At 38.7% G+C, this 15,219-nt stretch overlaps 1 protein-coding gene across 3 annotated transcripts; it reads right to left on the bottom strand.

Annotated features, from left to right (window-relative positions):
* Positions 1 to 2,470: 2,470 nt before the first annotated feature.
* LOC136508438 (protein NUCLEOLAR FACTOR 1-like) lies at positions 2,471 to 15,029 on the bottom strand. Of its 3 annotated transcripts, XM_066503113.1 has the most exons (24): positions 14,829 to 15,029; positions 14,627 to 14,716; positions 14,065 to 14,257; positions 13,693 to 13,834; positions 12,746 to 12,851; positions 11,063 to 11,163; positions 10,851 to 10,973; positions 9,253 to 9,333; positions 8,886 to 9,031; positions 7,478 to 7,550; positions 6,311 to 6,370; positions 5,958 to 5,996; positions 5,785 to 5,873; positions 5,570 to 5,634; positions 5,270 to 5,316; positions 5,114 to 5,173; positions 4,823 to 4,894; positions 4,326 to 4,355; positions 4,064 to 4,158; positions 3,851 to 3,956; positions 3,686 to 3,748; positions 3,518 to 3,589; positions 2,967 to 3,065; positions 2,471 to 2,855 (listed from the first exon to the last, which is right to left on the bottom strand). In XM_066503113.1, the coding sequence occupies exons 1-23, from the start codon at positions 14,866 to 14,868 to the stop codon at positions 2,991 to 2,993; spliced, it is 1,968 nt and encodes a 655-aa protein (XP_066359210.1). In that variant the 5' UTR covers positions 14,869 to 15,029; the 3' UTR covers positions 2,471 to 2,855; positions 2,967 to 2,990. The 3 variants fall into 3 exon arrangements, with proteins under 3 accessions (XP_066359210.1, XP_066359211.1, XP_066359209.1); XM_066503114.1 differs by having other exon boundaries at positions 2,474 to 3,065; positions 14,065 to 14,254; XM_066503112.1 differs by having other exon boundaries at positions 2,474 to 3,065.
* Between the last annotated feature and the right edge of the window lie 190 nt (positions 15,030 to 15,219).

Consider the following 15,219-nt stretch of genomic DNA (forward strand, 5'->3'; position numbering starts at 1 on the left):
TTTCTTAATAAGAAACCATGTCTACACAGGAACAAGATATAAAGAAATATGATAGGTAAACGAGAGAGAAGATGTGCGACTGAGAAAAAAATTATTCTATAAAAACTATCCATTGTGAACGTAGTTTCTATAAATAATATATATATATATATATATATATATATATATATATATATATATATATATATATATATATATATATATATATATATAGAGAGAGAGAGAGAGAGAGAGAGAGAGAGAGAGAGAGAGAGAGAGAAGCCATACATGGTTTGTAGCACTGGAAGTGCTTGGAGAGGAATGATGCGAAAAAGCCGGCCGGCAGGACGAGATTGGAGTCGGAGCTCGTGCATGCTTGTGCGTGCCATCATGACTGACTCGATCGAGCTTGGAATGTGCAGGCAGGCAAGCGGAGTAGTATATATATTTTTTTCCAAAAAAAAGAACTCATATTGTGAGGCTAGCTTTGATTGTCGTCCTCGCATTTTTATTTATTATTATTATGTTGTTGGTGGTGGCGATTATTGCGGCTACAATAAAAGCCCTATTTGTTTGGCTGATAAATCATTCTAATTTATTATAAAAAAAATACTCTTCATTCACTTAAAAAGTATGGCGGCAAGGGAACCGGGCGAAAGACGATCGAAGCTTGTCCGAATAAAGCTAAGCCGCTTGGCTAAAAGATGTGGGAACACCAACTAGGTGAAGGTACCACACAATCTCAAAGTGGGGGTGGGGCGACTCATCATCTCGTCTCATTCCTCATCTGCCGCTGGAATGGAATGCATGCTTTTTATTATAGCTAGTGTAGTAGTAGGTCAAAAAGGCAAGGCATGCAGCGGAGACGCGATGGAGTTCATTCCGGGCCATGTTTTGGGGGCCGGGGCACTGAATCATTGCATTGCAGCTGTCTCTACTCTACTCTATCTTTCAGTCAGTGGGAGAGGGAAGGTTGGTTGGGTGGTCAAATCAGCCATGCTTATCGATACAGTGTTTTTCTTTTACAACAAAAACAATGTCAGCTAGCTTATAAACCACAGAAACACTCAAACGAACATGATGTTTAGCGCTTCAAAGCCATCTTTACAGTATTTGATTGATTTCCTCCGGCGTGGTATATGGTATCAAATCTAGCCAAGGCCATGTTCGGCTTACCCTATATTCGGCTTATTCGATCTATTTTTTCAGCCGAAACAGTATTTTTCTTTCACAACAATTCAACCAGAACATTATTTTTCAGCCAGTTTCAGTCAAGTTTCAGATCAGCGAACGGAGCCCAAGCATCCATATTCGATTTCCTGTGGAGGCCGGACAGACAGCCTGTTCGGAAGGCCATACCGTATCGTGGATTATTTACTACTGGCTGGTTTGGTATGAGAGAAAAACACTATTTCCGACTGAAAATTTACGATCGTTTACGAGCAATCGAACAGGCTCCGCCCGGTACAAGCCTCCATCCGCACACCAAACCGCCTACACTACGGCAATTGATCGATCGGTATATAAGGATTCGTTCATCACCCCACCACCTTGCACGCACCACGCAGCAGCATCCATAGATTACAACGTGACACATGCTTACATATACGGTAGACGTCCAACTCGCGATGGGTGTTTCCACGGCTCTCACGACACAGGATTTGCTTATATCTGGTAACCAACATTATAAGAGTGGCAGGCAAGCTTTGGAAATGGACGACGGGAATAATACTAGCTAGAAGCAGCTATAGTGCTATTAGTATCATGGATGTGATTAGTTCGCCACCCAGAGTGGATCTGCTCTCGTCTCTCCTCTCGTCCAGGACAGAGCAGAGCAGCCTGTCTGTCGTCTCTCACTCTCGCCAAGCGCGGAGACTATTTTTATACTTCGCCGTACTCCGTATACATACTAGCTTAGCTTCGAGAGTGTTCGGTTGCCTTTCCTAAAATTTAGTCGCTGTCCCATCGAATGTTTAGACACATACATAAAGTATTAAATATAAATTAATTATGAAACTAATTACATAGTTTACAATTAATTTATAAGACGAATCTTTTAAGCCTAATTAGACCATGATTTGACAATATTTTGCTACGGTAAACATATGCTAATGACATATTAATTAGACTTAAAAAATTCGTCTCGTGGAGTACTGACGGATTATATAATTTATTTTTTTTGTTAGTATCCAAACACCCCATACAACATCCTCCCAACACATCTCCTAAATTTTAGTAGCCGGATCAAACACCTCTTAGCACAGGATCGGACAGACACGCAGCCATGTGATTGCATGCATTATTGTCGGCAGTGCACGCGCACGGACATGATCGTTCATGAACGCGGATGTTGCAGAAGACAGACACCAATGGCTCGGTTGCCATGCGCGTGTGTTCACGAGGCTAAGCACACGTACCCGACGTACTCCTACGCACTATCTTTGTCTGCTGTCAGGAAGGTTTAAATCATCGATTAAATCAGTTCAATACTACCATCAAATCAATCAACAAATATCCAATTGATTTTTACGAGAAACTTTTCTGCATTCAAGTGCTCTTTGATATTACCCTTCTGGACTTCTAAGAAAGGTTTCAAATTTGCAAAAGATCAAGTGAACTCTCAAACCCTTAACCTCCTTTTCCTTCTCCTTTCTTCTCTGCTCTGCTCTGCTCTTTTTCCTATGTGCCACTTCTTTTTTCTCATCATGCAGCAAAGGAGTAAGCTTACGAGTAGCAGCCAAAGAACGAGCTAGGGCCGGACGTCCGTACGCAACTCCCCAGCCTCCACTGCGACGAGAGACAGGCGCGCGGTGGGGGAAGGGGGCGACGCCACGGCTCGGCCACGCGCGCAGCCCGGCTCGGTGACCAGCGTCAGGCGGTATATGGTATCCCCAGAGTGGATTTGTTAATAATAGATGGTATATGGCCAAAACATAGCTTATGGATAAATATAAAAAGCATTCATCTGCTCAACAGTAGGGGCTAACCTACTAGGCTGCTACATGGCTACATCAGCAGAAGACAAACATGCCCTTGTCCGAGGAAATCAACCTTCGTGTGGAAGATGTCCCAACAATCCGCTCTAACTGCAAGTTAGCAACAAGGTCAATTCACACGAAGACGAAGGATAACTAACATGTTGGTGGAGATTAACTCATGGAGTCAAGCAATGCATATAAACTTGTAAAAGATACAGCATAAGAAATTGGATATACACAAGACTAGCAAATAATCAGGAGAGAATTGCATGTGAAACTGTTGAGCATTAACCAAAACCAGGTGAGACAAATTTTCAAACAGAACCTCAAAACCCGAAAGCTTGTGATTCTAATCTTGAATCCAGACTCTGTGAAATTTGATAGTGCGACTACAAAGATTAAAATAAATTTGTTCATACTGCTAACTGAACAGCTGAACTGCATGATACTATGGATCACAAACTCCATGAAATGAATGTTTCTGCAGAGCATGAAATTAATAGCGGGACAAGATTACAGTTTCCATGATGGAACCAAACTTAGTGAAATAATGAACTCACCTTAAGAAGGTCAAGACGAGAAAAAAGGACATTGCACTTCCGGTTCTCTGATTCACCTAGCATATTTACAAGCTGAAAGGAAGATACAAACCCAAGGGAGTTTAACTTTCAAAACCTCTTCACCGTAAGCCATGAGACAAAGCAATGAAATTGCAATTTAGTCAATACCTCCGGATAAAATTCTTTTCTCCCTGGCAATGAATAAATTAGTAAATGCTTTGTTCCTCTGATCTGCACGTCAAGAAATAATGACGAATATCCTTAGACAATACACCTAACACAGAAACAACAGGAATCGCAGAATACAATAAGTAATGCTTCAGACAATTTTACCTTGTATCGGTGGTAGAAGTGAGATCTTTCACTATAAAGCAAGATCTTTTTCTTGCCCTCAAAAAACCAGAGTCTTGAACGAGATATATCCTGTTGTGATGTAGCCCTGATTTGGAAGCACATTGAGATAAATACCACTTGTCTTAAGACTAAGGGCAGATAACTTAAATTGAACTAATAAAATAATCTATAATGAGAAGAAGGTCTACTCACTCTCCAATTCGACAAAATGACGCTTCCTTAGATTTTAAGAAATTGCTTATTCGAATATATTCAAAGTACGAACTAACGAATAGCAGCAATCCACCCTGCATTGCACTAGACAATTAGCGAATCCTTCAAGAGATAGTCATTGTAGGAGCATGGACATTATCAATATTTACAGGAGATGCTGAGCATCAAAAACTAAGTTCCTACAAAATTTCCAAAGTATCAAACACAACTGAATGTTCGCACATAACAGAATAGAGCATACCTCATCCAAGTTCTGGATCTTTGGATATACCTGTAACACATCATATAATATAAAAAGGACAGATGTATTAAATAATATATTAATACACATTTATATATGGAATAGATCACGAAAAATGGTGAAATAATAACTCTAGAATTTTCAGCAGTACGTAGCCAAGAGACTGTCATGGTGGGGCACACCTAAAGGCCACATGCCAATAAGCCTCCCACAGCTTGAGCTAGCCCAGTCAAGTAAGCTAGATATTTGCTTAGATTTAGTCAAGTTGATAAGATCAGTTAGCTGGTTATCAGATAAGTTTACTGACTAGACTGTCAAGATAGATCGATTTGCTAGGATGTTTGTAGAATTTGAACTAGCCTAAGTACACTTTGAAGGATAGTACAAAGTTGCTCAGATTATTCTGTAACTAGTAAATCCTTCATTATAAGAAATGTACTATTTGAGCTAACTCCAGTACATTGGAAGATATCTTATACAAGCATAAAAGAACAGACCTTGTTGCAGAAATAATCAAAGCGTGCATCATCAGCTTCAGCAATAGAAGATGCATCAAATCGTTCATACACCTGTTTAGTAATTGCACATTGAAAAGGATTAAAATAGTCAAGAACTGTTTTGGTAAATAAGATATAAAATTATGCATGAACTTTAGTATAACTCAAGAGGATTCTGAATCCATGGCATTAAGACCTTTTTTTACACAAATATATCTATGAGTAAAATTTAAGATTTATTCACTATATATGCAACAATGTGGCAGAATCAAGATGGATAAGAGCATTCACCTGCCGCACTTCAAGTTGTATTTTGGGAAGAACACCTGCATACTCGGTCACCATTTTAATCTAGTAGAAGTTGTAAAACTATAAATTCAACAATACATGTACTCCCTTAAAGGGAGGAAAGAAACAGATAACTCAGTGATTTCAATCATGGCATACCTTTCCTTCATAATTTAAGCACAATCCATTAAATAAAGCATTAATCTCTGCATAACATGGAAAACAATTGAAATTTGAAATGCACATAGGTATATGAACAAACAAATTGACAAATATGTAATAGATGTAAAAGAAGCCTGCATAGCATCATTAAATTATCATTTATCAACCAAATAACTAATCAAGGTCTCGTGGTTCCTGTGCAACTAGTTGCCTTGAGCATCAGTTTCTATGTTACTGAAAACAAGAGGAGAGGAGGGAAGGGGGCAGGTCAAAACCACATTCCAGCTGAATCCATACCTGGTGTAAGGTATGAGCTCAACAGTATTGTCTGCCGATAGTACTGTGCATGCTGATCCAAGTACCTTGGACATCAATGTACAAGCTTAAGTAATATGGATATAGTTTGAGAATACACAAATAATTAATAATGAATTGCCATGAAAATTGACTGTCCACAATACAGAGAGTCGATGTTATCAGAGCATTAAAAATATTCAAGGAAACAGAATTACCATGGTCTAATTCGCATCACATTGGTTCCATGTTCTTTTGTTGGCAACTGATTAAGTTGTTCAAACACAGCCTCCAGATGCTCCCAGTTCTACATCCATGCATAAACTGTCATTTGTACCAAAAGGTACAAAACCAAATGTAAGTAGAAAAATATGTAAGCCTTGAAGTTTACCTGCATAGATATCACATCTACATGATCAACCACCACTATCTGCATACAAACCATTTTAGAAATAAGTAAACAAGGAGAAAGGAGAAACAGAAGGAAAAAAAATGCACTCTGTTCCATTCCTAAATACAAGTCTATGTTGAGATACAAATCTTTGAATTAGTTCTTGTTCAAATAGACTAATACATTAGCAACCTGCAACATACAATATTCTGGAGTACTTTGGGTGAGAGATATAGTTTATACGTTTTTTTTTCATGTGAATCTAGATTCTCAACATACTATTTATGGTTTAAAAAAAAGACGTGTATCTAGTAATGAGGTGGCGAATAGATCATAAGGTCAAAGGAACTAACTTCAATTGAAGATAGGAAATCAAAATCCTTCTCCTTGCCATGTTCTCCTCCATCAATTTTCTGATAACAGAAAAGCATAAAGCATAAACAATAGAACTCCATAACAATATACATGTTCCAGAAGTTCAATTTAATGTAATTAATTAGAAAAGAAAGTTATGAGCTGAGGTGAAAGAAATTGGCGTTTAACAATAAAAAAAATACAGATAAAATTTATGGCTGCTATATAGCTAAGTTCTAATGGTGTGGCATACAGAAGACTTTTAGATGGGACAACCGCCTTAATCGCTGGTAGACTTTTTGTTTATTTGGATCCCAAAGAATTTGGTGTGACCTACCAGTCAGGCCTTTTGAACAAGGAACAAGATGGGCCATTGAGAGGAAGTTTTCTATTAAGACAACAGAGTATTTTCTGCTGGATTGTCTTGTTTGCAGGGATGGAGCTTGCTACAAAAGGAGGGGAACAAGATGAAGATTGACAAGATCATAGCAGGGATGCTGAAATGGCTTGGTTTCAGACAGTGTTTTATACCCCATCAAAGTTCAGTATATCAGACAAATCTCCAATCATGCTTGAAACGCCTAAAGCTTGATGACACTATTTATTGCTTTCGATAATACTGTTTCGTTCATCCAATCAGACAGGTATCGTTTAGATTGACCAATCCAACAGCTAATCTCCATGAAGGCTTTATTAATGTATTTTCCTCAACCAGCATTTTCCCGAGGATTCTGTCCTACAGAAGCTGCTACTTCTCAAAGTCATCACACTAGAAGTGTAGTGCCATTTACATTTACCTGTACCCACAAGTTCTGCCATCAGCACTATGACACATCTTGCATACTTCCTCCCATTCCACTGTACATTCTACGAAGCAAGATTGCAAAACCACCCAAAAAAACCAGCTTCTTGCTATAGCATACAGCGGTTCCCACCTGGATCTCCCCACAATACTACTGGCTAACCACCACCAGTGTCATATCCTAAGTATTCTAGCAATTTCCATATACTTCTCAGGAAGGAGTACATCAAATTCTAGATCAATAGGACAATAGCATACAAGGTCTGCCCAGAATAAGAGTAATGTACAACTGCAGAACACGAGTAAGTACAGGTTATGAAGTCTATGAAGAAATCTTGTTTTTGAAGAAAAAAAAAATACTTACACGTTTCAGTGCTAAAGGAGATGCAACTATTATATCAGAAGAATAGAAGTTACTATACAGCTTAATAGATTTCCTGCAGAAACATTAGTTCAAACATTAATTATTTAGACATTCTCAGTAATCAATATGCTAGAAAAAAATAAGTAGAGCATATATTCTCAGGAAGACTAGCTTATCTGTTTCTGAAAGTTATATTTTGGTCATAAGATTATATTCCCTTCGTTTCAAAAAATAAGGCATGGTATGACTCGTGGCAGTCTCCAAACTAAACTTTGAGCATTAATTTCTCTTATGACATATTATTGATAATGGCAATATCACGTTCATAAGAAAAAACATTAAAATATGAACCCAATGGTTTTTTCTTAATAAATATTATCTACATATTGTTAGATTAATTGTTGCTCAAAGTTCACGAAGTTTGATCTTAGGTTGTGTGTGTAGCTGTGTACAAAGAAACAGAATATGCCACCTGGCACCTGCCACTCAAATGAGTATCATAGACTAACAATTTTTACTTTAAGGCGCCATACTATTATAGACTAGAACAAACAACATCATTAAATTACAAAGAATGTGAAATAACTGCTATTCCATAGCCAATATTGATTTAAGAACACCATAACACCTGATGCATTACTTAGCAAAGACTTTTTGAATCAAATTATTTTGCAAAGTGAGTTTCATGAATGAGGACAATTGAATTTAAATGCCAAATTCTGAAAATAGAAGATCAAATTATCAGATAAAGACAAACATGTGACATATGCTTGTTTTGTAGAAGGTAAAATTCAGTGAAGTCCAGGCAAATGGATGAGTACTGAACATAGTAATGATGAAAATAAGATTATGACATGAGTGGATTTCCAACAAAGGACTAAAATAAAAGCTGCTGATTGAAACTCGAAATGGGAACATAGTGAAATATAGAGTTATAGATCCACAACTCAATATACATTGAAATCCAAACTGTCAATTTGCAATCATGTGATGGTAAAAGGAGGAAAGACCATTTTAACTATAATATGTGGAAAGTGAAGAGAAACAAGCTGCAGTCTGAAACTGAAAATTATTATAAGCAACTTAAATACTTAATGCTCTTCCATCCCAGTAGACCAAGAAATGCAGTTACTCCTGCCCAGCTCCGAGGAAAAATGCTTCACTTCTGCTGCCTCATGCAAGATGCTGTACTACTACAAAGAGAGAGAGAGAAGATGTTGTGCCAGTGTCTAGCTGCATGGGCATGGGAGCCAAGGAGTGTCCATCCAACACCACACTAAATGTTGCATGCGCGGAACGGGAGCCCAGAAGCTGCCACCCAGTATTCTGGGACTACGAGAAAAGGTAGTTGCGCCTTCTATTATGGAATGGAGGGAGTAAATGTTAAGTAATTATATAGAATACTCACTTCGTTAATTTTACGCCAAAAAGAAAGTGATCATCAATATCTCCAGCAAAAAGAAGGTCAAAGTCTGCAGGTTTTGTGCTATGTTCAGGTATCCCCTCGTCATCTGATTCACCAAACTCCTTTTTAAATTGTCCCATGGCACTATCCTAGAGAAAAGAGAAAGATATCACTTAGCACCAGAAATAAAAGCATATGAGAGCGAGCTATTGATATGGTTATATCTGTACATAACCTTATCAGCTATTGTATCAGCAGAAAAAAAAAGGATCAAATGTATGTAGGATTGTTTTTATATAAACTTACTTCACATCTTGAAGAAATCAGAACCCAAATCATTGCATATAAATATAAGAAAATGAAAACTTACCTTTTGTGGCAATGGAGAAAGCTGGATCAATCTCTTCACAATGCGTCGTGCAAAACTTTTGAGAGGTAACAAGAAAAGAACCTAAAAATATATTTAGACAAAAGAAAACAGGATTAATATGAATGTATCTTAAAGACTGGATTTATGGTACAGGCCCCACCAAAGTACCAAACCGATAGCATGCCAGATAAGTTTACTTATTAACAATTGCATGAGAAAAGGACTCAATCCAGTCATAAATAAGTGACATTTTGGACATCGACATGGTCCGCAAAACACAACTTTGACTACTAATATCTGTTGTAATATATTTATAAAGTATAGCAAATGCATTCTGTTATGAAACTTTGAGACAAATCCACCTGTATCAATTTTCAGATATCCCAACTACACAATTTGAAATGGTTGACTGCATATCCAAAACAATATTTATTTGTACTGGAAGTACAATTACACCAACACGATTATTTATGGATAATAAATTTCTGTAATGTGCAGTGTCCAATTAGATATTATTTGCTTATTTGTGATCAAAGTCATCCAAGGCTTCACCTTGAGACCACACAGCAGCAGGACACCATGAGACGCATGACCTAATGACCTTATGGTATGTTTGGCAAATGGGATAGGGAAATGATATCCCACCCTCCAAAGGGTAATATTGTATCCTAGCCATTCATTCTTTACGCCTCGTTTAATCCTAGCCGTTCATCCATTTCCATTTCCCTATCCCACCCCCTTTATCCCTGTATCCAAATGCCTCGTTAACTCAAGTCAACTGGCAACCTATCCCTAATAGTTAGAATATTATTGATTGGCTATTTATTTACCACTATTGCTTGGAGTTTAGGACAATATTATTTGTTTAGACCAGGACATCCTCTATTAAAAGCTTTCACATCCTGCAGAGCTTCCTTGGTGATGGTGTGGGAAAAATCCCCAAAGGGCATAGTTATTGGGATTGGACTGGACACCATACTGGTCAAACCACAAAACCTTGACTGGTCTAAACGGTTGGACAACTGGCTCAAAACAGCTTAAATATAGAGTTTCATACCAAAGTCATCAAAGAAGCATGGCACAGTAGTGGACGGACTACCATGCGATTCAGGACTGAGGTTATGGGTTTGAACACATTTCCAAGCATTTTTCGTTGCAATATTCCAGCACACTTCCACACAACATGCCCACACGGCAATAAGTTGTTGGTGGGACAGAAATACTATTTGAGAAATCAAGGAATTAACATAAAGGTCACATGAATCTTAAGAAGCATGACATGACATGGTTTATAATTACACAAAAGGATAATGTAGCTGAGCTCTACAGATCACATATAAAACATAGTTCCTCATAAATTGCGAGTAAACATGCAGGAATCAACTGTCACGACAGCTTAATGTGTTCTTATAACCTATCCACCTCGCATAATTATGTCTTTTTTCTTGCCAACACACATCACAAAGAAAATATTGCAAAACAAATGCAGGATAGCACACTAAAATACAACTAAAAATATCTGGTAGTGTAATCTCAGTTAATGTATCCACGGCAACAGAACAGGTGCTCAACATGTCAATATTCTTGATGTGATATACCTTTGGGCGCGTAAAACCCTGATCAAGGTATGTCTTATCATCCGAAATATCTCTGTCAGTGTCATTCCTAAGCTTTGCGTCATTTCTAATTACAACATCTCGCGTCCTATGAACATGATTCAACTGCAGAAGTAGTGCGCTTTGCAGATTAGCCAGCACCATCAAGAGGTTCAAGAATAATAACATGACCAAAAAGAGATAGTAAAGCTTACAGCATGCATAAGATAAGCGTCCATGGTACTGGAATCAGGACCATTACTTTTCAGATAAAATGGCTTCTTATTGCAATGCATTATGTCACGATAACTGTTACCTACAGTAATACATGAAGAATAAAATTATATCTAACATTAAGGAAAATTGAAAGCATACCATACATCATACTGTGAACAAATTTAACGAGATACAACCCTAATTTGGCTGTTTAGTTACTGCATCACAGAAAGTAGGGTTTGGAATTGACTGGTGGAGCTAAAATTGTATCAGTAACCCATCTTTTCCGCAATATGATTAGACCAAGGATTGAATAGGCATACACCATGAATAGACTTCACTCTTTGGGATTTAGAACAACTAAAAGTGCTATCTTGTTCCATATACAAAAAGTAACACAAATGGCCAAATGTAAGATCAATACTTAAGTGACAGTGGTAAAAAAAAGTGACCAGGCAACAGCTGGTTCATGCAAGATTGTAGAAAAAATTCCTTGTTTTGTAAAATCTGATAACTTATCACCTGTCTTAGATATTCTTTTTTGAAACCCAGACAGCCATTGTAGGGAGGGGATAGAGCCCATCTTCTGAGTTCTGGAGTTTATTTCTCCTTGTCGCTGTTTGTCTGCCTAGGAGGGCTTGTTTCCCTTGTACACAAAATTCTATTTCCCTCTCTTAATTGAAAGGCAGAGCTCCTGCCGTTACATTAAAAAAAAAGATATTCTTTTTTGAAACCTATATTTGCTCTAGCCAAGATAATCTCTTATAAAGCAATATATAAATGCAGAAATAGCGAAGGTAAAGTGCTTTAAAGTCACCAATGTGAGCTGCCATAAGGGCCTGTTTGGGAGAGCTCCAGCTCCAATAATCTGTGGTACTGTGTCAAGGGCGTAGACTGAGGGTGTGTGTGCCAGTGAACCTTACGGTTCTCATTGTAGACTAAGATGTAGGCTTTCGAGCTCTCTGCTCTCCCAGACAAGCCCCAAGTATCAGCAAAGAAAAGAACCATTACCTTCTCAGCTACAATCAAGACAGAGAGATTCTGTTTCTCACAAATAAATAAAACTTAGGCACACAATTATTATTCTAATATTACTGAGCTCTACCACAAAAACCGATTACGAAAACCTTTATTCACTCTAGGCCAAGATAACTGTTATAGTGTTATTAAATACTCCCTCCATTTCAAATTATAGGTCGTTCCGGCTTTTCTAGATACATAGCTTTTGCTATGCAACTAGATATACATTATGTCTAGATACATAGTAAAAGTTATGTATCTAGAAAAACCAGAATGGCTTACAATTTGGAATGGTGCAAGTAACAAATAATCCAGAAATAGTTAAAGCAAACAGGTTTAGAGCCACTGAAACTCAGCAACCATAAAGCCTATTCAGCAGACCTCCAGCTCCACCTATTTCACAAATTCATGAAGGTGGAGCTGGAGCCTGGAAGAAGAGTGAGGGTTGGTGTCCCAGTACGCTATAATGGTTCTCATTTACAACTGGAAACAGAAGCTTAAAACTTCATTTTTAACCTACAACTCTGTATTTTGGGATACTATAGGAATGGAGCACTCTCAAACAGGCCCTAAGTGTAAAACAAGAAAGAACAATGACCTTCGCAGCTGTGGTTAAGGCAGACAAGGAAGAGATGCTGTTTATTGCAATAAAGAGAACTTACAAAGAGAGAAGAAGCTCATTCGAGAATTTAAATGATCAGACAGCGTACGTTGCCAATGGTCTCTCAACTTTCCTTTGACATCACGAAGATGATCATCACAAGCTTCCTAAAATAACAAAGCATCAAGGTTCTTCTTAATCATCCCAAAACTGTCATGCACAATTGGTAAGATAACCAAATCACAAAGCTAGTGACTAATTTGACATTTAGTTTAGTCAATCAACAAGACATAGACAAACAAAAATGAACAAGAGCAATATTTTAGAGGATATTGTGCTTAACAAAATTTGCCAAACTTCATAATATGTGCACCATACGAATATTAAGAAATCACAGAAACAAGTATTTCTTGTGACACAGACAATAATGCTCCCCCCCCCCCCCCCCCCCCCCCCCAATCATTTATTTCCAGTTCCCCAACTCCAACTTGTAAGATGAGCGATGGACAGTTGAGAAAGTGTATAGAGTACATAGAATGCAAATGTAATTATTTTCTAAGTAACTCACTCACATGCTTATAAAAAAATTATTAGGTACCAAAACACGCTTAAGGTAATAACTGATTTAAACTAAGAGTGCTAGTAAATCTTTGAAAGGTCAGCTACAAATTCACATAAATTCAATGACCAGGCTGAAAAGATCAAGTTCCCCTTTCTTTCGTATGATGTGTGTGATTCAATTTAGCCTTCAAACACGGAAACCCAATGAAAGAGGTATACGGTTCGACAATGACCCGATCGCCACTATAATGGGCACTGCCATTATGCATAGTTATTTTTCTCGGCAGCATTAGGCATAGTTATTATTCCAGGGTAATATAGCATCCGAACTTGAAATATATTATAGAACATCTCAATATTGGATAGTACACCCTATCATCTAACAATATTCAGATGACAACCATACAAATTTCAAAATACATACATAAGGATTAACCAAAACTATACCTGCACTTTTTCACCTGTTCCAACCCATTTGGACCTTGGAATGTCCACAGCAGGCATTTCCCATTTAAATTTATAGTTCTTCTTCATCAACGCCTTGACTTCTTCATTTGTCATGATGTGGCTTACATGACGATGAAATGAACTGCAAAACAGATTGACGGAGACAGTGTTGAAAAAGGAGTGACAATGCACAAGAACAGGAAATGGCATCTTTTGTCACTTCTGCTTACTGATAATAATGGATGGAATTTCAACGAAAAATCACCAATTCAACTATACCCCGACAGTAAAAGTCATGAGGGCTAACCTACTCAGATCAGTCTAAAAAGATAACTACTAACACAAATCACAAATCATATATGCAGCACTAACCATGAAGTCTCTGTTTCATCAAAACAAGCATTGCCATTGTTTATCGTATCACCTGGCGCATCACCGCTAGGAGCGTCATATTCATCTTCCATGTCATCTTCATCACTCTGTGCTGTGCCTTGAAAGCTCCCATTGGCTTTTTTGTCAAGTTGAACAGTCCCCGCAGCTCCGGATTCCGTATCTAAAATTTCTGCTGCACACAATGCTTAAGTTACGTAAGAACGAGCGTGAGCACTATTTTGTCACAGGAAGCAAAAAAAGAAAAAAAAAGCGAGCGAAAGTGGAGGAAGGCCGATGGTACGATTGCACGCCACTACGCAAAGAAATTTGAGTTAAAACCTGTCATCAGTTGAGTAACTCCACAATAAAACTCTCTAGTGGCACAAACTAGCAACTTAAGCTTCTTGCTACTAGATGCAGACCATTGGAGAATGGAGATGCATAAATAAATAACCCAATGAGGGCCACACGGAGGAGTTGCACGTGAAGTCAATAGCCAATTAAGAACTTTCCGCTACTCATTCGACCTAAAGAAACCAACGCAAGGAGAAGAGGATCAGACCGTCATCGTGCTCCGAAAGCTGGGGATTCTCCTCCGGTAACTCAGCTCCCTGCTTCGTCGACTTCGGCCTCTTTGGCTGGTTCTTCGATCCTGTGACGACAGCAACAGCAACACGAGAAGGGAAAAAGCACGTTAGGACAGCTCGAACGGAGGGGAGGAGGTGGTGCCGAACTGCCGAATCGGTTTGGGCAGGGCTTCGTACCTCGAGCGGCGGCGGAAGGCATGGGCTTGCGCTTCCCCATCTCCCTTGGGGATGGCAGTGGAGCACGCCCGACCTGAGAGAGGAGCAGGAACGGAAGGCTGGGCGGGCGGCGGGCGGCGGAGAGTTTTGAGGAGCAGCTCAGGCGCAGCCGCGCAGGCACAGGGGTCCGGGGCGGGCGGCGGGCGGCGGCGGGGAGGGCAGTCTTTGGGAGCGCGGGAGGGTGCGGGAGTACAGGTTGGGCTGTGGGCTTAATGGGCCCAATGCGAAGTTGCATAAATGAGCCGTGAAAAACAAAATATTAGGTAACTTCATTCATTTTCCATATGGAATTCTATTTGCTTTTACCGAACACTACTCACAAAAAGCAAGTAACACTCTCATAGGATCTATC

The sequence above is a fragment of the Miscanthus floridulus genome, chromosome 15, assembly GCF_019320115.1.
Source record: "Miscanthus floridulus cultivar M001 chromosome 15, ASM1932011v1, whole genome shotgun sequence".
Lineage (NCBI taxonomy): Eukaryota > Viridiplantae > Streptophyta > Magnoliopsida > Poales > Poaceae > Miscanthus > Miscanthus floridulus.